Genomic DNA, 23,969 nt, shown 5'->3' with positions numbered 1-23,969 from the left:
AGGTCGGTTTGGGGGCATATATAAATTATACAGCATATCAGATTGCTGTATATGAGGGCCTAAAGGTACTGGCCTTACCTCTTATGGGAAAAATCTGGTGTCAGGTTTCCTTTAAAATTTTTAAGGCTAAAAAACAGGATGGACAACGTATGAGTAAATAAGAGTAAATTAGAGGAGTGCTCAATTCTCACAATGCACAATGTAAAAAAATATATACTACAAACAGAACAAGAAGAGAATTACACAGTAATGCAAATGGCATATCCAATGCTCATCTCAGCAAAAATCTGCAATATAGAAGGATCTTTATTCAAGCCAAATATATAAAGACAAGGTATTAAAAACATTTATTAAAACACAAATAGTTGTGAATAACATACAATGGTGACTGATTAAGGCCAAGATCAACAAGATCACACAACCATATATTTGGTCCATATGCGGTCTGTGAAAAAATGGACACTACACAGACGGCACTCAGAGCAATGTTATTAGATGGGTAAGAGCCGATGAGCGATTTAAAAAAAAAAAATCAATATATGCACTAGTTTCTTCTATGTGTCCAATGAGACTCTAATTCTATAGGTATTCTGTCCCCGGGGCCTGTGACTGCAAATATGGCTCTGTGAGATGTTGAATCTCTTCACCTTACTTACAATTGGCAACGTTCGCAGATAGCTTAACTCAGCTGCAGGCACACATGTTATGAAGAATCCAGAAGAGACCTTGATTTCTTTAAGAATTCTTGTTGAATGCATACAAACAGCATCAGGTAAAAAAGACTTTCTTGAGACAAGCTGAAAGCACATGTGCCTCTAATAAAGCACATGTGCCACTAATGAAACCAAGATGGAGACTGAGACACAGAAAGAAGAAAAAGGAAGTGACATGACACCCAGCAGAGGGAAACAGAAGGGACAAACTTCATGGAAAGGGAGGATTTGAGCTATGGAAAACACAGGAACACAAATAACAATAAACAATATGAGAGACTGCAATACAGCATGTAAAATGTACAGGACAGTCTGTAAAATGTCTCATTCATGGGACATAACACTCCCTGTCTGAAATCTTTAGATTTCATAATTATTATGATGTCCTCTGGGGATGTCACTGTAGACCTGAAAAACAAATTGAAAACAAGCATGCAAGTAACAACAACAACAGTTGTAGTCCAATTGGTATGGTCCAATCTTCAGTTGGAGGCATGAAGTCCTCAACAGCGGAATAGTCCGAGTCCAAACATAAGCTCATCTTCAGATTTGGGAAGCTGCAATGTGCAAACACTTCCACCAACCCAACAATCTGCTGGAGAAAGTTCAAATGTTTGAATGTTCCAACACAGCTAGAGGAATATATGGCGGTAGGCTCCCTGCCTTGAGCTGTGTCCATAAACAATGACTTTCATGTGATGCCCTCCTTTGGTAAAAGTAACAAGCTCAGTGACTGGACGGAAGAAAATACGAGTTGAACCGCCTTTCATAACCTTGACTTCTACCTTACGGATCTTCCAGTCATTGCTTGGTGTAACCTTGGTGATAAGACCCATTGGCCAGTCGTTGCGATGAGCTTCTTTATCTTTAAGGAGGACGAGGTCTCCCTCTTTGAGATTAGGTTTTGCAGTCTGCCATTTGTGACGGCTTTGAAGCAAGTGCAGGTATTCAGTTTTCCAACGGTGCCAAAAGACATTGGTCAAGTGTTGTACCTGTTTCAACTGACGTCTGTAAATGTCCCCATCCACAAACTTCCCTGAAGGCTTTGCGGCAGCTCCAACCTTCTGAGTAAGAAGTGTAGCAGGAGTAAGGATCATTGGTACATCAGGGTCCGATGTTACTGGTGCCACTTTACTGTATGTGTAGAAGGTAAATGAATCAATAGCAATGTCCATTTTGTCCTTTATAGCTTCAGCTAACTCCACTGCCAGAACAGTGGCACAAAGTTTGAGTCTTGGAACAGAGTGAGCAAGTTTCGGGGTTAGTTTTTCCTTACCAAGGATGAATCCAGAATGCACCGTGTTATCTTCTTCCAAGGTCTTCAGGTAGGCTACGGCAGCTATAGCCTCTGTAGAAGCATTGGAAAAAAAGTAGACTTCTCTTCTGATGGTGGCTAAAAGGGTGCCTGGGGAATAACATTGTGGGACTTGGAAATGCTCTAAGACCTTCAGAGACTTCTTCCATGCCTCCCACCTTTGTTGTTTCTGGGATGGTAGCGGAGTGTCCCAATCCGTACATTCGGCGGTCAACTGTCTAAACAGTATCTTGCCTTGAATGGTGATGGGTGCGATAAACCCGAGAGGATCATAAATGCTGTTCACAACAGATAGGACTCCTCGTTTAGTGAATGTTTATCACAAGCTGACACCTGGAAAGGTAACGTGTCCTGCTTAATATCCCAAATCAGACCGAGGCTGCCTTGCGTGGGAGAAATGTCAGAACCCAGAACAAGATCCCTTACACCAGCAGCGTGATCCTCAGATGGAAATGCTTCCATTACCTTTTTACTGTTGGAGATGATCTTGTGGAGTCTAAGGTTTGCTGTTGACAGCATTTCCTGAGTCCTAGAGAGCAGATCAATTGTCTCTTCACTTTTAGTAAGAGACTTAAGCCTATCATCTACGTAGAAGTTTCTTTCCACAAATAGACGAGCATCAGATCCATTCTCTCTCTCACCTTCCTGTGCTGTCCATCTTAATCCATAGATGGCCACTGCAGGTGAGGAGCTGTTCCCGAAGACGTGCACCTTCATCCTGTAGTCTATGACCTTGTTATGGATGTCATTGTCTTTGTGCCATAGGAATCTGAGGTAGTTTCTGCTGTCTTCTCTCACGATAAAACAATTAAACATTTGTTGAATGTCGGCCATTACTGCGACAGGTTCTTGCCTGAAATGAATCAGTACACCTATAAGGTTGTTTAAATTAGGCCTAGTGAGCAGCAGACTAGGGAGATGCCTTCATACTGAGCACTGGAGTCAAACACCACTCTAATTTGGTCGGGTTTGCTAGGGTGGTAGACACCAAAGGATGGGAGATACCAGCATTCTTCACCTTCTTTTAGCGGGGGTGCGGGTTCTGCGTGACCTCTGTCGAAGATATTCTGCATGAAGTTGACAAAATGTTTCTCCATCTCTGGCCTTCTCTTTAAGGTGCTTTTTAGGGATGAAAACCTTGCCATTGCTTGTTGCAGATTATCAGGTAGCCTTGTTCTTGGAGAACGAAAAGGTAAAGGTGCTACCCAGCTGTTTGAATCGTCTTGGGCGAATTCCTTTTCCATAATCTTTATGAACTCTTTGTCCTCCCTTGCAGGTGCTAGCTGGTTGTCTTCTCTTGTAGAGTCGAAAACTGTTGACCTGAGGTCATCATTGTGGGACAGGAATATGTTTGTGTCGTCAGAGGTTTCTTTCTTCCACTTGTTATCGCTTATCTTCTCTTTCACCTAGTAATGATGTGGGCATGGTTGAAAGTAAGTGCTGCGACCATTTGGTAGGACATGAGTCTTAAATGAGGAAATCCTCGTGGATCTCTTCATCTTTCCTATACAGACATCGCCTATGATAACCCAGCCTAGGTCAAATCGTTGAACAAATGGAGCGTCGTGTGGCCCGTTGAATTGCTGATGTACCTTGTGTAGTTGCAGAATGTCTCTGCCAAGCAAGATCAGAATGTTTGTGCTGCTGTTGAGAGCTGGTATATTGCCTGCCAAAGTCCTTAGATGAGGGTGATGACGTGCAGCCTCTGGAGTTGGGATTTCCTCTCTGTTGGACAGTATTTGGTTGCATTCGACCAGAGTGGGTAAGGGTATTTCCACATTGTTCTCAAAAGAAGACACCATGAGTCCATTAGATCTTCTCCCAGAGACCTCCGTAACACCGCTGTATGTGCCCAGGGTGTAGGAGTGAGAGTTTCCCTTTAAGTCAAACATATCAAAGAGCTCTGACCTTGCAAGTGACTGGTTTCTCTGAACATCCAGGAAAACATACACCCTTGCGATTTTCTCTGGTTGACCCTTTGGATACACATTCACCAGGCATATCTCACACACGACTTGTCCCAGAGGCCTTCTCCACACACTTCTGTGCATGAAGAAGATATTGTGATAAAACTCACTGTTTGAACAGCATCCTCCCCGCCTTGCCTCGTGGTGGGGAAGGCGTAGGCTATGCAGTGTTAGATTGGGATGGATGGAGCGCTTGCACATGCTCCTCACTGTCGCACTCCAAACACTTAATAGATATTTTACAGTCCTTAGCAAAGTGTTCAGTAGAAGCTCAGCACCTGTAACATATCCCAAAGTTCTTCAGAAGCTCTTTGCCTTCCTTGAGTGGTTTCTTTCTGAAGCCGATGCACTTCTTTAAGGGGTGAGGTTTCTTGTGAATGGGACACATATGATTAGGATTCTCAACCTTCTCACCTTTGTTGCTCTTATATTGTGATACTGTAGGTGTGGGAAGAATATCAGTCTTCTTGATGGACATTGGAGGGCGGCGGTTCCTGTAGTTAAGACGTGGACTCTCATGTTTAGGAGATGAAACAGGGTTGCTGTGTTCTTCCTAGGAAAAACTTGAATCAGTCTTACACTCTGCAATATTTTCGATGAACTCGCAGAAGTAGGAAAATGGAGGGAAGGAGACTTGGTTTTCCCTTTTGTATTTTGATCCAAGCATGGCCCACTTATTTTGGATATTGGACGGCAGCTTGGAAACTATTGGGGTTACACCATGAGCAGTGTCCAGGTAGCTGAGGCCAGGCAGGTAGGGGTCTGCTTTGGCCAGCTGAAGCTCTAACAGAAGGTCGCTGAGCTCTTGGAACCTTGTACTGTCCTTGTTGGCATATGCAACAGATTAGAACTTATTATAAGTGAAAGGAGGACTTTATACTAACCAGATAGCAGATGGCGATAGTGTGTAAAGTTATATACTTGCTGTAATGTGGGGAGGGAAGCTCTTAGTTGTTGGTTGTTTTCTTACTTTCTGTTTTGCTTTTCTTCATGAATGTGTTGTGTTCAGTGCATGGACTGTGTGACACTGAATTGTATCTCATGTTTATCCAGTATGAAGTAAATACTGTTTACTCAAGATATCTTGCTGATGGAAGCTCTCCTAAGTACAGCGGTGACTGCAAGAAGACGCACTCTGCAACAGGTTATGGGCCCAGGCACCCCAGACACTACAGGTCTGCACTACAAGCTCAGGCAGAAGGATCCTGGTTTATAGCCAAGATAACGGAGCACACAGATAAGCTCTGTAAACAGAAGGAACTAAATCCAGATACAGAGTGACAGAGGAATTCAGCATCCCAGGAGCTGGAAATAATTGCAGAGAATTCACAGGACGTACAGGAGAATATCTTCAGTACAACTCTCTAAACAACTAAGACTATATAAAGATGATGAGTAACACAGAACTGAAATTTACAGTAGCTAAACTGAATAGTGAAAATTATCAGTTATGGAAATTCAAAGTAGAAATGTTGTTATCTAAGGATGATCTATGGGAAGTAATTGTTACAGCAAGACCAGATCAAGATAATCAGACATGGGATAAGAAGAATATACAAGCGAGAGCCACCATTAGCTTATTAGTGGATGATGCTCAATTAATACATATAAGAAATGAAGAAACAGCTAAGGGAATGTGGGAAGCATTAAGAAAACTGTATGAAAGACCTAGCTTGAATCACAAGTTATTTTTATTAAGAAAGCTGTACAGTATGAGATTGAGTGCAAATGACGATATGCAGAAGCACATATTCTCAATGATGGAAGTGATATCACAGCTAAGATCTATTGGTGAAGATGTTAAAGAAAGTCATGTAGCAGCTATATTGTTGTGCAGGTTACCAGATTCGTATACAGCCTTGATAAATGCCCTTGAGACAAGACCAGAAACTGACATTACATTAGATTTTGTGAAAACAAGACTAATAGATGAATATCAGAGAAGAAAAGAACAAAGAAATGATTCTTCTACTGAAAAGGACAGTGAAAACGCTCTTAAAGCTACAGAATTCCAAAAACCCTATAATAAAGAGACAAGAGAATGCTTCAGATGTAAGAAAAAAGGTCATTTAAAGAAAGACTGTACCATATGGAAAGCAGAACAACAAAAGTTATAACATAAAAAGCATACAGAGAAAGAAAAAAACACAATTTCCGATTCATGTGAGAATAATTGGAATGGCACATTTAAAGTAACAGACAAGAAATCATCACTTGGTTGGTTTATTGATTCAGGAGCAACGAGTCATATGACAAGTGACAAGAATTTCTTTACTGATCTTGATTTAGATAAGAAAGAAGCCATTTATCTCGCAGATGGAAGCAAAATAACCGCAGAAGGTATCGGACAAGGTATGCTAAATTGTTCAAACAAGTTCGGACAAGATTCAAAGATACTTGTACAAGATGTGTTGTATGTTCTAAAATTGGAAGGCGGATAATTATCTGTGAAACGTTTAACAGCAAAGGGACTTACAGTGAAATTCAAAGACAATGAGTGTGCAATTATTGCAGGAAACAAGGTGATAACCAAAGTCAAGGCAGATGAACAATTATATCATTTTGACACACCAAAGGAACAGATGAAGGTATGTACACATGAACCCAAAAACTATTCACATGTGGCATAGACGTCTAGGACATAGACACCCTGACAGTATAAGGGAACTACAGAGAAAAGAATTGACAAAAGATTTAAAGATATCAGATTGCTCAATTACCATAAGATGTGAATGTTGTATAAAATCCAAAGCCACAAGGATATCTATTCCAAAAGAAAGTGAGATGAAAAGTGAAAGACCACTTGATTTGGTGCATACTGACGTATGTGGACCCATGAAAGTGACTACATCAGGAGGCAATAGATACATGTTGACTTTATAGACGATTACTCAAGATACACAGTCACATACTTAATTAAAAACAAAAATGAAGTTTTTGATAAACTTGTAGACTATGTAACAAGATCAAGTAACAAATTTCAAAGGAAGCCAATTGTCATCAGAAGTGATAATGGAGGTGAATTTACAGGTCACAGAATAGAAGACTACTTAAGACAAAATGGAATAGAACACCAGAAAACGGTTCCATACACACCTGAACAAAATGGAGTAGCAGAAAGGAAAAACAGAACTCTAACAGAGATGATAAGATGTATGCTGACGGATTCCAAACTACCAGAGAAATATTGGGGTGAGGCAGCAATGACAGCTACTTATCTACAGAACCGACTTTTTTCCAGAAAACTGACGAAAACTCCATATGAACTGTGGCAAGGTATGAAACCAAGTGTCAGTCATTTAAAAGTTTTTGGATGTAAAGTTTTCATATTCATTCCAACAGAAAAATGTTCCAAACTTCAAAACAGATCCATGGAAGGAATATTTGTTGGATATAGTGAAAATTGCAAAGGATACAGAATCCTAGATCCCAAAACAGACAGAGTTACAGTGAGTAACAGTGTGACATTCATTGAAGATTTGAATGAAGATATTATGATTTCAGTTGAAACGAAAAATGAGAAAACCAATAATGACACAACTGAAGAAATATCTGCTGAGAAAGAAGTAGAAATTAATGAAGAACAAAATACTGAAAGTGAAGAATCACAACTACAAACAGACACAGAACCAAGACGTTCAATGAGAGAGAACAAAGGAAAACCACCAAAACGTCTCTCATACAAGACAGGCACAAGAAAAATCTATGAGCTTACTTCTTGGGAAGAAATATCTAAACTGCCAGTAGAAGAAGCTAATAAATGGATAGAAGCAACAGAAACAGAAATTAAATCCATGCAAGATTCAAATACATGGACACTGACAGATTTACCAGAAGGAAGAAAAACCATAGGATGTAAATGGATTTTTAAAGTTAAATACCAAACGGATGGCACAGCTGAGAGATACCGAGCAAGACTCGTAGCTAAAGGGTATTCTCAAAAATATGGAGAAGACTATGATGAGACATTTGCTCCAGTTGTCAAACACACTACAATAAGAACTTTACTTACAGTTGCAGCAATGAAACAGATACAACTGAGACATCTGGATGTAAAGACAGCTTTTCTGAATGGAGATTTAACAGAAGACATTTATATGGAACAACCTCCAGGATTCAAAGATGAAAGAAATCCAAACAAAGTTTGTAAACTACAGAAAAGCATATATGGTTTAAATCAAGCAGCTAAAGCGTGGAATGACAAAATCACGGAAGTACTTACAAATGAAAAATTTCAAAGAAGCAAAGCTGATCCATGGTTATACACAAAAAGGCTGATTAGTAGATGGATTTACATACTCATATATGTAGACGACATTTTGATTTGTTTTGAACAAGAAAGGGATAACGAAAACATTCTAAAAATCCTGAAGCAACATTTCGAAATCAAAGACTTGGGAAATGTAAAACAATATCTAGGAATACAAGTAGAAAGAGAAGAAGATGGAAGTTTCCTACTGAATCAAAATCACATGATTCAAGACATAACAGAAAAATTTGGATTAAAGGATGCAAAAACAGTAAAGTCTCCAATGGAAACTAATTATCACAAAGAGATGAACAGTAAACAAAATATGCTACCAAATAATGAAGAATACAGAACAGCAATAGGAAAACTACTGTATCTAGCGACCGTTACAAGACCAGACATCGCAGCAGCAGTAGGAATCCTGAGTAGAAAGGCATCAAAACCAAATAAAGCTGATTGGAATGCCGTGAAGAGAGTAATGTGTTATTTGAAAGGAACTAGCAATGTTAAGCTGAAATTACCCACAAGCGATGATTGCATTTTAACAGGATATGTTGATGCAGATTGGGCTGGAGATCCAACTGACAGAAGATCTACCAGTGGACATATTTTTTTCCTCTCGGGTGGACCAATAAGTTGGACAAGTAAGAAACAGTCAATTGTGGCACTATCTTCAACAGAAGCAGAATATGTTGCAGCAGCACATGCGAGTCAAGAAGTACTGTGGTTAAGACAATTGTTGACAGAATTAGGACAACCACAGTTGGCACCAACAAAACTAAAAGAGGACAATCAAGGATGTCTTGTTCTTGCTCAGATGGAAAGAGTCAATCCAAGAACCAAGCATATTGATGTGAAATATAATTTCTTGAGAGATCATCAGGAACAAGGAGTCTTGAAGTTAGAGTACTGTCCTACTGAAGAAATGACAGCAGACATTTTCACGAAGGCGTTGAATGCTGATAAACATCAGAGACTAATAAAAAAGTTGGGTTTGACTGAATAAGTCCTTACTGTTGAGAAAGGGTGTTGGCATATGCAACAGATTAGAACTTATAAGTGAAAGGAGGACTTTATACTAACCAGACAGCAGATGGCGATAGTGTGTAAAGTTATATACTTGCTGTAATGTGGGGAGGGGAGCTCTCAGTTGTTGGTTGTTTTCTTACTTTCTGTTTTGCTTTTCTTCATGAATGTGTTGTGTTCAGTGCATGGACTGTGTGACACTGAATTGTATCTCATGTTTATCCAGTATGAAGTAAATACTGTTTACTCAAGATATCTTGCTGATTGAAGCTCTCCTAAAGGTACCGTCACACTAGACGATATCGCTAGCGATCCGTGACGTTGCAGCGTCCTGGCTAGCGATATCGTCCAGTGTGACACGCAGCAGCGATCAGGCCCCTGCTGTGATATCGCTGGTCGGGGAAGAAAGGCCAGAACTTTATTTCGTCGCTGGCTCTCCCGCTGACATCGCTGAATCGGTGTGTGTGACACCGATTCAGCGATGTCTTCGCTGGTAACCAGGGTAAACATCGGGTTACTAAGCGCAGGGCCGCGCTTAGTAACCCGATGTTTACCCTGGTTACCATCGTTAAAGTAAAAAAACAACCACTACATACTTACCTACCGCTGTCTGTCCCCGGCGCTGTGCTTCTCTGCTCTGGCTGTGAGCGCCGGGCAGCCGGAAAGCAGAGCGGTGACATCACCGCTCTGCTTTCCGGCTGCTGTGCTCACAGCCAGAGCAGAGAAGCAGAGCGCCGAGGACAGACAGCGGTAGGTAAGTATGTAGTGGTTGTTTTTTTACTTTAACGATGGTAACCAGGGTAAACATTGGGTTACTAAGCGCGGCCCTGCGCTTAGTAACCTGATGTTTACCCTGGTTACCGGCATCGTTGGTCGCTGGAGAGCTGTCTGTGTGACAGCTCTCCAGCGACCAAACAGCGACGCTGCAGCGATCCGGATCATTGTCGGTATCGCTGCAGCGTCGCTTAGTGTGACGGTACCTTAAGTACAGCGGTGACTGCAAGAAGACGCACTCTGCAACAGTCCTTACTAGATACCTTTGGAAAATCCTCTAGTCGCATGAACAGGGCTTTTTTATGGCCTCAGGACTGCCATAACTTCTTTCTAGTCTCTTCCATGCAGCGGTGAGACCCGCGATAGGATTACTGATGTGGACAGATTTAAGTCTCTTGATCCGATCTGTGGATTGTGGCCCAAGCCACCTGATTAGCAGGTCTAGCTCTTCAGCGGCGGTGATGCCGAGGTCACTGATTGTGGTTTTAAAGGTACACTTCCAACCCTTTAGTTCTCAGGTTTATCATCAAACTTTGTAAGACCAGTCTTAGTTAGATCACGCCGAATCATGTAGCTTGCAAAGCCAGTCATATAAGCATTCTCCGATTTTGGAAGGACCGTTGCTGGCTGGGTAGCATTGTTCATACAGTCTGTGCTTTGACCTGAGGATGCAGGAACATATGGGGCAGCATAGGCGTTCAGTCCATTAACTGGCTTAATGAGCTTAGTTCCTGCCACACATGGGACTGGAATTGTGTGACTGACCGGAGTGTGGTGACTTGCCTGCATATTGGCCTGCACATATGTTTCTGTATATAAGGTTTGGTGCGGTGCAGGTTTCTGGTACATTCCGGTGCACAGAGGAGGATCAGGATGCAGGGTTGGCAGCGTATTGTACTGACCTTGGGTGCAGGATGCGGGTAAACACTCTGTGTCCTGTTGTCTCAGGGGAGCATCTGTGTGGTCAGGAAGGATTGCAGGAGCACGGGGAGTGCTGTATTGGCTTTGTACATAGTCTCTAGTACACTTAAGAGGGTCTTCAGTATCAAAATCACTTAAACTGACACTGTCTCTTTGGCTCCCACTGATGGCTTGTTCCAGGACCTTTAACCTTGACATGGCTGCAGCGTGTTCACATTCCTTCTCCAGGGCCTCTATTTCTCCCTTTTTTTTCATTTCTAGGGCCTCTGTTTCTGCCTTTCTTTTCATCTCTAGGGCTTCTGTGTCTGCCTTTCTTTTCTTCTCTAGGGCCTCTGTTTCTGCCTTTCTTTTCTTCTCTAGGGCCTCTGTTTTGGCTGCCTTGCTTTCCATTTCAGTTTTCTTTTGAGCGAAGGCAGCTTGTACTTTAGTGGCCTCAGCTTCTGCATGTGCTCTTACGAGCTGTTCGCTGAGGATTGACGATTTTGAAGAGCGTGACTTAGATGATCGCTTTGACTGTCTGGCTGAGCCAGAAATACAAGATGACATCTCGGCTATTAGCGCAATTCTTGCCTTTGTCTTGGCTTTTATATCGCGCACCATGCTTTCTCTCAAGTTGTTGGAAAGCCTGCAGCTCTTTGCAAGAAACTGACGGGTTAAGTCTCTGTAACATGGAGGTGCACTGATCTGCATTTTCTGCATACAGTTGATAATCTGAACACAGTTGTGCAAGGGTTCCCTCTGGTGGTCGTTCGAGAGAAGCAGGCTGAGACAGGCTGTCTATGTGACTCAGCAGTTTTTGCCATTGCTCTGCTATAGCACGGAGAAGATCATGTTTACTGGATTCTAGATTCTCCCTTACTTTCCATGTGGGCTTTGTGGGCCGTCTCACTAGATGGTGGATCAAGTTCTATGCCCTCTTTCTCTAGCAATGGGTCTGGCAGAGACCGTGTAGTCATTCCTTCAGCCATCCTGATTCACAGGCAGAAGGGGAGCTGTGTAGTCTCTTATATGCTCTGCAGGAAGTTCTGTAGCTTTATAGAAGCTGTGGGTGGCTTTACAGATGAATCTGGTAAGTCTTTTTTACTATTCTCTCCCCGGGGCCTGTGGCTGCAAATATAGCTCTGTGAGATGATGAATCTCTTCACCTTACTTACAATTGGCGACGTTCACAGATAGCTTAACTCAGCGGCAGGCACACATGTTATGAAGAATCCAGAAGTGTCTTTGATTTCTTTAAGGCTAGGGTCACATTGCGTTAGCAGCAGCCCGTTCAGCACATACGCTAACGGGCTGCTGCTAGCGCAAGTGCCTGCGCTACATCACGCTAGCGCAGATGGAGCTTCTGCTAGCTCCATCTGTGCTAGCAGTGACGGACCCGGAAACGCTGCAGCCAGCGTCTCGGGTCCGTCACTCAATGACGGCGCATCACTAGCACACGCCCATTCTGGGCACGCACCAGGTGATGCGTCCTGCATTGCATTAAGTGGCGGCGTTAACGGAGTACGTTACACCGCGTTATGCCGCGGTGTAACGTACTCCGTTTAATGTTGCCCCTGTACGCAATGTGAACCAAACCTAAGAATTCTTGTTAAATGCATACAAACAGCAGCAGGTAAAAAAGACTTTCTTGAGACAAGCTGAATGCACATGTGCCTCTAATGAAGCCAAAATGGAGACTGAGACACAGGGAGAAGAAGAAGGAAGTGACATGACACCCAGCAGAGGGAGACAGGGAGACAGAAGGGACAAACTTCATGGAAAGGGAGGATTTGAGCTATGCAAAACAATATGAGAGACTGCAATACAGCATGTAAAATGTACAGGACAGTCTGTAAAATGTCTCATTCATGGGACATAACAATAGGAGCACAAAAAAATGGCCTCTATACAGAGTAACCATATAGGATCTTATTTTTATAGCTAAGTTGCCATTATTACCACTAGAAACTGTATTTGGTCTTGTAAGTTTTAATAACTGCTGATGTATACATATAGATTGCATTTGGATGACAAATGAGAAAAGCAGTGTCCAAGTATTTTGTGAACTGGATGATTTTTGTATATGCTTTGTGAAGTTAGCTTAAAATGAAGTCAGATACACACCACCTGGAGTTACTAAGTATGTAGGAGCCACATCCTCAAGGAGACAAATGCAAATAAATATAGCCTATGCTATTTCTTGGTGCTAAAGTAAAATAAATCTAAATAGGACTAAAGGTACCTTCACACTCAGCGACGCTGCAGCAATACCGACAATGATGTCGATCGCTGCAGCGTCGCTGTTTGGTCGCTGGAGAGCTGTCACACAGACAGCTCTCCAGCGACCAACGATCCCGAGGTCCCCGGTAACCAGGGTAAACATCGGGTTACTAAGCCCAGGGCCACGCTTAGTAACCCGATGTTTACCCTGGTTACCAGCGTAAACGTTAAAAAAACAAACACTACATACTTACCTTCAGCTGTCTGTCCTCCGGCACTCTGCTTTCCTCTTCACTGTCAGCGCCGGTCAGCCGGAAAGCACAGCGGTGACGTCACCGCTCTGCTTTCCGGCTGGCCGGCGCTGACACAGGATGCAGGAGGAGTGCAGAGAAGCACAGCGCCGGGGACAGACAGCTGAAGGTAAGTATGTAGTGTTTGTTTTTTTAACGCTTACGCTGGTAACCAGGGTAAACATCGGGTTACTAAGCGTGGCCCTGCGCTTAGTAACCCGATGTTTACCCTGGTTACCAGTGAAGACATCGCTGGACCGGCGTCACACGCCGATCCAGCGATGTCAGCGGGAAGTCCAGCGACGAAATAACGTTTTGGACTTTCCTCAGCGACCAACGATCTCCCAGCAGGGGCCTGATCGTTGGTCGCTGTCACACATAACGATTTCCTTAACGATATCGTTGCTATGTCACAAAAAGCAACAATATCGTTAACGATATCGTTATGTGTGACGGTACCTTAAGTAATGCAACAAACACTTAAACATAAGCATAATAGTATAAATTGCAAAAGTGGAAGGGACAAAGTGAAGAGAGAGTTACATTTATGTGATGCTGAGTTATTTCTCATGAACAAGAAGTGAGTTGGGATAGTCAAGGAGTCCGAGGTCAAAAACCAGGAGGGTACATCATAAACAGAGGGAAGAGACAAAGGTAAAGTCAGGTAATGGTCCTGGGTCAAAATATTATTAAGATTATCTTTCTTCATTTTTTACAAATATTAATAAGGTTCTCAATGAAGCTAATAGTGAAGGTACTATTATCAAATAACTAATAACATCTTTACAAATCAAAGAACCAACTGTCCCAACTTTGTACCTTTTACCCAAAGTGCACAAAAACCTAAATAATCCACCGGGCAGTCAAATAATTTCCAAGAACAAAAACTTTCTGGAGAACATTGGAAAATACATTGATTTCCAACTAAAACCCATCATCGAATGTATACCATCCTTCATTTTGGACACAGGAGTTCTCTTGAAAAAGATTGATGGGCTCCATATTGATGAACACAATACTAGTAGTTGAATCTCTCTATACTAACATCAACACATCAAATGTAGATAGGATTCAGGCAACAAAACATTTGTCCTCAAGATGACTATCAAATTCTCCCCTATGATTGACTTTCTTACCAGTATCTTGGAGTTCACCTTGACTCATAACATTTTCACATTTAAGTGGTTCTTCTACCTATAGCTTCAGGGAACGGCTATGGGTGCACCATTCGTTCCATCCTACGCCATCTTGTTCTTTGGGCTGTGGGAGAGGGACCTCTTTCTATCTGATCAATGCCAATTTGTCCATCTTGTCATACTATGGGTATGATACATGGATGACATCATTTTGATCTGGCAAGGTACTTCGGAGTCACTAGACCAATTCATGTCATATCTCAATAACTATTATTGAGGTGATAAGTTATTTAGTAACCTAAATATCCATTTGACATATCACCAGGAAAAATTCAATATAGAATTCCTTGACGTTACAATCAAAAGGGAAAATGACAACTTCCTACAAACAAACATATTTAGGAAACCTACATGAGTCAATGCGTTATTACACGCAAGCATCTCATTCTCACCCTCCACAATTAATCTACTCAATACCAGAGAGTCAATTCTTTTGTCTGCAATATCTGTGCTCTTCAGATCTGGACTTTGAGACACAAGCAAAAGACTTAAAATTACGATTTATAGACTGTGGGTACAGTCATCGTTGTATCAAATGGGCCAGTAATAAAGCCAGATATACCACCACAAATGCGTTATTATACTCCTCTCGTAAACTAGCTCCATCGAATCAAGTACATTTCATTATGGATTATCATGTCCAGGCCAACACAATGCAAAATTTTCTCAAAAAGGCATGGCCAAACCTTCTGGCTGACCATACCCTAGCCCAATACGTCACAAAAGACCAAAGCATTACATTCCATCGCTCAAAAAACTTACAGTATATATTGGTCAACAGTCACTATCATACTAAATCCAACACCTTCCTAGACCAGACTTAATGATGCAAGGGCTGCTCTCCACGTGGTCGATGTATAACTTGCCCCAACATCAACCGCATAAAAGAATAAAAGAATTTCATGATTCCACAGGCTGCAAATAGCACCACATTAACCACCACATTACATGTGAAACAAATGCAGCCATATATTATTCAGTATGCCCTTGCTCAAAAATATATGCTGCCTTCACAACCCACCAGCTTAAAGTTGGAGTTCGGGAACACTTTAATGGCGTTATCGCTGCCCAAAAAGAAGACAATATTTCTACTCTTAAAACAGTACCAAGACATTTTAAACTTTTTCATAATTGTGATGCTTCTTTGTTAAGAGTTAGAGGCATCGATAAAATTACTTCTTCAATATGGGGTGTCAATGTCAGCCAAAAATTAGCCAAACAAGAGACAAAGTGGATTTGGGTTCTTAATACCATTTACCCTAATGGACTTTTACTATTTATTATTTATCATTTTTAATTTTTTTTTATCTTTTATTTTACTTTATTACTAGTTGGCCAGTGCAAAATTTCCGCACATTGGTTGTCAGGGGCACAGGCAATTTCAAGAAAATAAAACTGGTCAAATGTTAATGTATTTAATGAGATGATGAACACAAATAGGTATTTATATATGTAGATTGGTAATACAATAAATTGGCTTGATAAGTAGAGGCTAAAAAAATGTCTTGAGGTTGTGGTGCCACCTGCAGGTTATTTTTTTTTTTGGCAGGTTTCTAAAAATGAATGTTTAGGCTGTATTTATTGATCAAATTGTGAATTTGTGGTTTGTTTGTTTCTTTTCTTGCTGAAGGGGGCAAGTTTTCCTTTCAAATGGTGTATTATTTGTGTCTGTGGGGCGAAGTAATCACCGAAAAAGCAGTGCATGTTTACAACTGTGTTTGCATATGTGACTCATCTGCAGTGAAGTGTGCAATCCTCGAATTTGCCTGAAATAGGCCTGGCAAGCACTTCGGGAAGCTGGAAAGACCCCAAGGCAAATGCCACCAGCTGGTAATTTGACCTTTGAAATGGTGTATCATTTGTGTGTGTAGGTGGAGCATAAACGGAGCAACTTGAGGTTCTAGTGCTACCTGCAGGTTATTGTTTTTTTCTGCAGGTTTCTGAAAATGAATGTTTAAACTGTATTTATTGATCAAATCGTGAATGGGTGGTTTGTTTGTGTCTTTTCTTGGTGAAGGGGGCAAGTTTTACTTTCAAATGGTGTTTTTTCTGTGTGTGTGGGGCAAAGTAATCACCGAAAAAGCAGTGCATGTTTGTAAATGTGTTTGTGGAGCGCCCCCAAGGGCAGCGGGGTACTTGGTACCGGGTCCATTGGTTCACGGGGGGATGTCACGGTGGCTGACCCGGTCCGTGGCCCTTGGGACGTCCGAGTTAAAGGGGAAAGGTCTTTGTTTGATAAGTTCATGACACCACCTGTGGTATTCGGTCAGGGTGACCGCTGCTTTGAGGGGTCCGCTGGGGTGATGATATGCCAGCTAGATGGTATACCTTCCCACAGGTGAAGTATGTCCCTAGGGTTTCCCAGTGTGTAGATGGTGGTTGGTGTGAGGCACAGTGAAGAACGAGAACACAAGGTTGCAGTCTCTTTACCTTTTACTGAAGGTTTCAGCATCCACAGTACAGAGCACAGACCACAGGGCAGGCAGAGTCCGGCCGGTTTGGAGGCAAATCCAGATTCCTCTTATCCAGGTAGAAATCAGTAGCCTTCCTCTAGTGCCGTGTGTTGTAGTACCTCACTGCTAAGCTGCTCATAAGGTCCTCACAACTGTTGTAGATGTTATGTCTCTCTCTCTGTCCCCCAGATGGATAGGACAAACCAGTATGACCGGTGGTTTGAGGCGTTTTACAGGGACTCTATCATGCCCCAGCCTCTAAGCGGTGCCACCTTGCCTCCTGGGTTTAAGGCGGGCAGGTAACGTGAAATTAGCTGTCCTGCCGGTCTCTGGAGCAAGGCATAAAGGACTGTTGCTCCCTCGGTGCTCTGGCTACTGGGATCCGGCGCCTCAGAAGGAGGCAGCCTGTGTAGGGCAGAACTCCACTGATATTCACTCCTTTGCTACGACTTCACCCTCTCTACAATACAGATCTTCTTCAATGTCTCTTTCTAGAAGCTGCCGCACTCAGGACAGGCACAGCTCCGTGTCCTTCTGTCTCGGCCTCTGATAGGATCCCACCCCTGTCAGGGATCAACTACCTGAGCAAAGCTCAGCCAGCAGCTGCCTAACTTCCTATCCAGGCAACCAGTTTTACCTAAGTATGAGAAGTGCCCTAATAAATAGGAGCATAGCTCCCCCTGGTGGCCTGGGGTGCGAAATGTGTTGCATGTTTGTGATACCTGGATTCAGTTGTCTTTCTTTGCCTCCAAACATAACATCACTCCTGCCTAGAGGAGAACGATATTACTGCAATGACCAGGACCCTGGGGCTCTGCACTTGCATATGTGACTCACCTGCACTGAAGTGTGCAATCCTCGAATTTGCCTGCATTAGGCTGGGCAAGCACTTCAGCCAGCTGGAGAGACCCCAAGAAAAATGTCACCTGCAGGTAATTTGACCTTTGAAATGGTGTATCATTTGTTTGTGTCGGTGGAGTATAAACTAAGCAAGTGTGCAGTTGAATAGGCAGTGCATGTTTTCAAATATGCTGGCATATGTGACTCACCTGCAGTGAAGTGTGCAATCCTCCAATGAGCCTGAAATCGGCTGGGCAAGGAATTTGGCAAGCTGGAAAGCCCCAAAGGCAAATGTTAGGATTTGTTTGTGATGTCTGTAAGTGGCTTCGTGGTAGTGTGCTTTGGGGTAGTGTAGTGCCACCTGCAGGTCATTTTTCCTTACTGCAGGTTTATGAAAATAAAGTTTAAAGGGAACCTGTCACCCCGAAAATCGCGGGTGAGGTAAGCCCATCGGCACCAGGGGCTTATCTACAGCATTCTGTAATGCTGTGGATAAGCCCCCGATGTTACCTGAAAGAGGAAAAAAAGACGTTATATTATACTCACCCAGGGGCGGACCCGCTGCTGGTCAGGTCGGATGGGTGTCTCCGGTCCGCTGCGACGCCTCCCATCTTCATTACAAGACGTCCTCTTCTGATCTTCAGCCACGGCTCCGGCGCAGGCGTACTTTGCTCTGCCCTCTTGAGGGCAGAGGATAGTACTGCAGTGCGCAGGCGCCGGAAAGGTCAGAGGCCCGGCGCCTGCGCACTGCAGTACTTTGTCTGCCCTTAACAGGGCAGAGCAAAGTACGCCTGCGCCGGAGCCGTGGCTGAAGATCAGAAGAGGACGTCTTGTAATGAAGATGGGAGGCGCCGCAGCGGACCGGAGACACCCATCCGACCTGACCAGCAGCGGGACCGCCCCTGGGTGAGTATAATATAACGTCTTTTTCTCCTCTTTCAGGTAACATCGGGGGCTTATCTACAGCATTACAGAATGCTGTAGATAAGCCCCTGATGCCGGTGGGCTTACCTCACCCGCGATTTTCGGGGTGACAGGTTCCCTTTAAACTGTATTTTGTGATCACATCGTAGATGTGTGGTTTGTTTGGCTATTTTCTTGCTGAAGGGGGAAAGTTTACCTTTCAAATGGTTTATCATTTGTGTGTGTGGGTGCAGTATGAACGGAGATACAAAGTAATCACCGAAAAAGAGCGTTTAGAAATAATATATATGGATTTTTCTCACATTTTCATTCCCACTATATATTTTTCCTTACTAGAAATCACATATTATTTAATTGTTATATTCCCTATAAATCCCCCCTTTTGTACTTACTATTATATTATACTAGCTATTGAACCCGTTCTACGCCCGGGTGGCGAGCATTTATATTGGTATATGGTCTCCATCCTGGTATGTGCTGCTCCATCCTGCGCCCCCATCCTGTCATGTGCTGCTCCCATCCTGCGCCCCCGTTCTGTCATGTGCTGCTCCCATCCTGCGCCCCCGTTCTGTCATGTGCTGCTCCCATCCTGCGCCTCCATTCTGTCATTTGCTGCTCCCATCCTGTCATTTGCTGCTCCCATCCTGCGCCCGTTCTGTCATTTGCTGCTCCCATCCTGCGTCCCCGTTCTGTCATTTGCTGCTGCCATCCTGCGCCCGTTCTGTCATGTGCTGCTGCCATCCTGCGCCCGTTCTGTCATGTGCTGCTGCCATCCTGCGCCCGTTCTGTCATGTGCTGCTGCCATCCTGCGCCCGTTCTGTCATGTGCTGCTGCCATCCTGCGCCCGTTCTGTCATGTGCTGCTGCCATCCTGCGCCCGTTCTGTCATGTGCTGCTGCCATCCTGCGCCCGTTCTGTCATGTGCTGCTGCCATCCTGCGCCCGTTCTGTCATGTGCTGCTGCCATCCTGCGCCCGTTCTGTCATGTGCTGCTGCCATCCTGCGCCCGTTCTGTCATGTGCTGCTCCCATCCTGCACCCGTTCTGTCATGTGCTGCTGCCATCCTGCGCCCGTTCTGTCATGTGCTGCTGCCATCCTGCGCCCGTTCTGTCATGTGCTGCTGCCATCCTTTGCCCGTTCTGTCATGTGCTGCTGCCATCCTGCGCCCGTTCTGTCATGTGCTGCTGCCATCCTTCGCCCGTTCTGTCATGTGCTGCTGCCATCCTTCGCCCGTTCTGTCATGTGCTGCTGCCATCCTGCGCCCGTTCTGTCATGTGCTGCGGCCATCCTGCGCCCGTTCTGACATGTGCTGCTGCCATCCTGCGCCCGTTCTGTCATGTGCTGCTGCCATCCTGCGCCCGTTCTGTCATGTGCTGCGGCCATCCTGCGCCCGTTCTGTCATGTGCTGCTGCCATCCTGCGCCCGTTCTGTCATGTGCTGCTGCCATCCTGCGCCCGTTCTGTCATGTGCTGCGGCCATCCTGCGCCCGTTCTGTCTTGTGCTGCGGCCATCCTGCGCCCGTTCTGTCATGTGCTGCGGCCATCCTGCGCCCGTTCTGTCATGTGCTGCGGCCATCCTGAGCCCGTTCTGTCATGTGCTGCTGCCATCCTGCGCCCGTTCTGTCATGTGCTGCTGCCATCCTGCGCCCGTTCTGTCATGTGCTGCGGCCATCCTGCGCCCGTTCTGTCATGTGCTGCGGCCATCCTGCGCCCGTTCTGTCATGTGCTGCTGCCATCCTGCGCCCGTTCTGTCATGTGCTGCGGCCATCCTGCGCCCGTTCTGTCATGTGCTGCGGCCATCCTGCGCCCGTTCTGTCTTGTGCTGCGGCCATCCTGCGCCCGTTCTGTCATGTGCTGCGGCCATCCTGCGCCTGTTCTGTCATGTGCTGCGGCCATCCTGCGCCCGTTCTGTCTTGTGCTGCGGCCATCCTGCGCCCGTTCTGTCATGTGCTGCGGCCATCCTGCGGCCGTTCTGTCATGTGCTGCGGCCATCCTGAGCCCGTTCTGTCATGTGCTGCTGCCATCCTGCGCCCGTTCTGTCATGTGCTGCGGCCATCCTGCGCCCGTTCTGTCATGTGCTGCGGCCATCCTGCGCCCGTTCTGTCATGTGCTGCTGCCATCCTGCGCCCGTTCTGTCATGTGCTGCGGCCATCCTGCGCCCGTTCTGTCATGTGCTGCGGCCATCCTGCGCCCGTTCTGTCATGTGCTGCTGCCATCCTGCGCCCGTTCTGTCATGTGCTGCTCCCATCCTGCGCCACCATTGTATTATATGCCCCCCGCTCCAGTGTGTATGCCCCCGAATGCTGCTGCCATATAAAAAAAAAAAAAATACCATACTCACCTATCGTCCGGCTCCACTGCAGGTATGTCTTCAAGAAAATGGCGCCGGAAAGCGGGGACTGCGCAGGCGCCGATTCCGGCAGCAGGAATCGGCGCCTGCGCAGTCCGCGCTTTCCGGCGCCATTTTCTTGAAGACACACCTGCAGTGGAGCCGGAGTGTGTCTTCAAGAAAATGGCGCCGGAAAGCGCGGACTGCGCAGGCGCCGATTCCGGCAGCAGGAATCGGCGCCTGCGCAGTCCGCGCCCTCCGGAGCCGGGAGCAGAGGAGCCGGGAGACGGAGCCGCAAGCAGCACTGGAACCGGGAAAGGTGAGTATACTTACCCTCCCTCCTGGCGGTCCCTGACTCTCCGGTGGAGATCACGGTATGCGTTCAGTGCTTACGCATACCGCGATCTCCCGGGAGCGTCGCTCTGTGAGGCCCAGACTGCGCCGGCGCTTGCGCTTGCGCAGTCTATAGAGGCTTCGGACAGAGTGACGCTCCCAGCGTTATATTATAGATATTTATATATGTGTACATATATATATACTCATGTCGGGGAAGATGCTTCACCGCCACCTCATCCTTCATGGTACAAGTACAGTCTACTAAGGGTCCTATTTAATGTATACTACCTGATATAGCCCTGTGGGCAATACCTATTATACTACACCATATATCACTATCTTTTAACACTGCTCCTTCTGTGACTTTGGACTCTCAGTATAGACATATGCACATGCACTTTTTTCCAACCATCCATGCTGCTTACAAAATACGCTCTACTCTTGATATTACCTGCATGCATTGATATAGTTTAATGGTCAATACACACAGTGTGTTAATACCAGCATATAGATATAAGCACTATCAGCATTTTAGTAAATGACCTTTTCCATCTAGATTCATACTGGTCTCTACACCAATGTTAATCACCTTTAGTAATTATTCATCATAATTACGTATAAGTTCACAATTTATATGTGAGTATTGTATTGAAACTGTGTCTGTTGTATTACCAGTTATTTTTCCCCACCCAATACTTTTTAATGTACTTGACTAATAAAGCTGTATATTTTTTAATCACACAATTGGTCTTTCAGCTTCGTTTTTTTCTTCTTTCTTCTTCTTTTGCATGTATGCTCACCGATGAGTCCATAATAGATGCATAAATACACATATGGTGTTAGTAGAAGTCTTTTCCTTTTATTTATTCCATTTCATATATTTGTCAGAATTTTATGCAACCTACATGTGTATTTTCATCCTCATACCCCTTTCCCTTTTTTGAAGTCTTGGTAACTATTATTAATATAGTGGTTAATAACAAAAGGATTAAACAGACAGATGGTTAGAAAGGAGTCCAAGGTCATGCAACGAAAGATCAACCAGAAGAACACAAGGCACAGAGAGAAAAAACACACAGAGCTGAATGTATGTCTGGGACTAACAACCAAGCTAAGGAGCAGATCAATCATCTGGGACAATGAACACTTGAAGATAGCTAGCACCTCCCACATTTCGCCAGTAATAGCTCGTGTTTGCAAAGGATAGCTCAACTAAGCTCCCTAAAATAAAAAAAAACCTACATATTTACGTTCTGATCTAGCATCGTTCCTCCAATCTTGACACTGTGTCTCTCAGTATCTGCTGATTGGCTGTAGTAGTCACTTGACTGCCAGTGGACACATCATCAACATCAGAGGAACAATGCTGGTTTAAAAGGAGGGGATTCAGTTTTTATTACTGTAAGATGCACAGTCAAGGCAACCGTATAGGTTGTCCAGTAGTGGAGAACACCTTTAATAAGAAATTGTAATGAGTCTTACCCATATCTCCATCTTGCCATTATTTTTTTTGCATCGTTCAGCTAAAGAAAACAGTTCAATCGTGGTCTCTGATACCTCCCCTGCAGTCCTTCCTTCCACAATTATATGCATAACTCTTCCTTTGTTAATGTGAGCATCAAATGTGCTCTCCCAAGGTGGAAACATAGTTGGCTTCTTCTGTACAAAAATCTTCCCATTTTCTGCAGAGAAAAGAAATGTTAATGTAGCAGCATCTGCAATTACAAAGAATATATAATACTGGAAAGAGTGACAAGATAAGAATCAAGGTTAGAATAGTACATTATGCTTGGCCAAAATGCAAATTAAGGAGCGACAATGTCAGTTTACCATACACAACAAAACCACTTACCTTTTTACCAATAACTGCAATATCAATGCATAAAGAAATTGTTTTACAAAGAGATTGTTGTGTGCTGTTTCATTCTGAGCTGCTAGATGTGTGTGAAAAAGAAATATGAAAAGTCGAGGCCCTGAAACATATTGGTCAGTGATGGAAATGGTCGCATGATATCTCTCTGAAACTGAAAAACATGCATTCCTCCTTTTAACTCTAAAACTGGGGCAGCACAAAAATGACAGTCCAGGTCACATACCGTAGCTTGTCTGTGAAGGAAAAATGTTTTAAGAAGGCCAGTTTTATACAGAAACAGAAATTCTTACTCACAAAATTGACTAGTATGTGTACATACAGTATACAACAAAAAAAAAATATAGGAGAGAAGAAGCGCACATAGGGTCTTATCCGACAATTTTAGAATCTTTTATTCAGAAAACTGCTCACCTGGTACCCCTTTGATAGGGCATATAAACGTCAGCTGCCACAGATCCACGGGTCAAAGATTGACCATATCAGGAATCATTTTTGTGAATATTGTCCGAGCTGCTGAACAAATGGAAATCCGGACGTATTGATGAAAAGTAGTGTTGAGCGATACCT

The 23,969-nt window shown here is 44.1% G+C and overlaps 1 protein-coding gene across 1 annotated transcript in view; it reads right to left on the bottom strand.

Moving 5' to 3' along the window:
* Positions 1-23,969, bottom strand: part of PRKCQ (protein kinase C theta) — a 243,795-nt gene that overhangs the window by 125,743 nt on the left and 94,083 nt on the right. The window contains exon 3 of the mRNA XM_069765311.1: positions 23,012-23,211. Within this exon, the coding sequence (XP_069621412.1) occupies positions 23,012-23,211 (200 nt within the window). The remainder of the gene's footprint in view (positions 1-23,011; positions 23,212-23,969) is intronic.

The sequence above is a fragment of the Ranitomeya imitator genome, chromosome 4, assembly GCF_032444005.1.
Source record: "Ranitomeya imitator isolate aRanImi1 chromosome 4, aRanImi1.pri, whole genome shotgun sequence".
In the NCBI taxonomy this organism is placed as follows: domain Eukaryota; kingdom Metazoa; phylum Chordata; class Amphibia; order Anura; family Dendrobatidae; genus Ranitomeya; species Ranitomeya imitator.
This window is presented reverse-complemented; position numbering and strand designations above follow the sequence as displayed.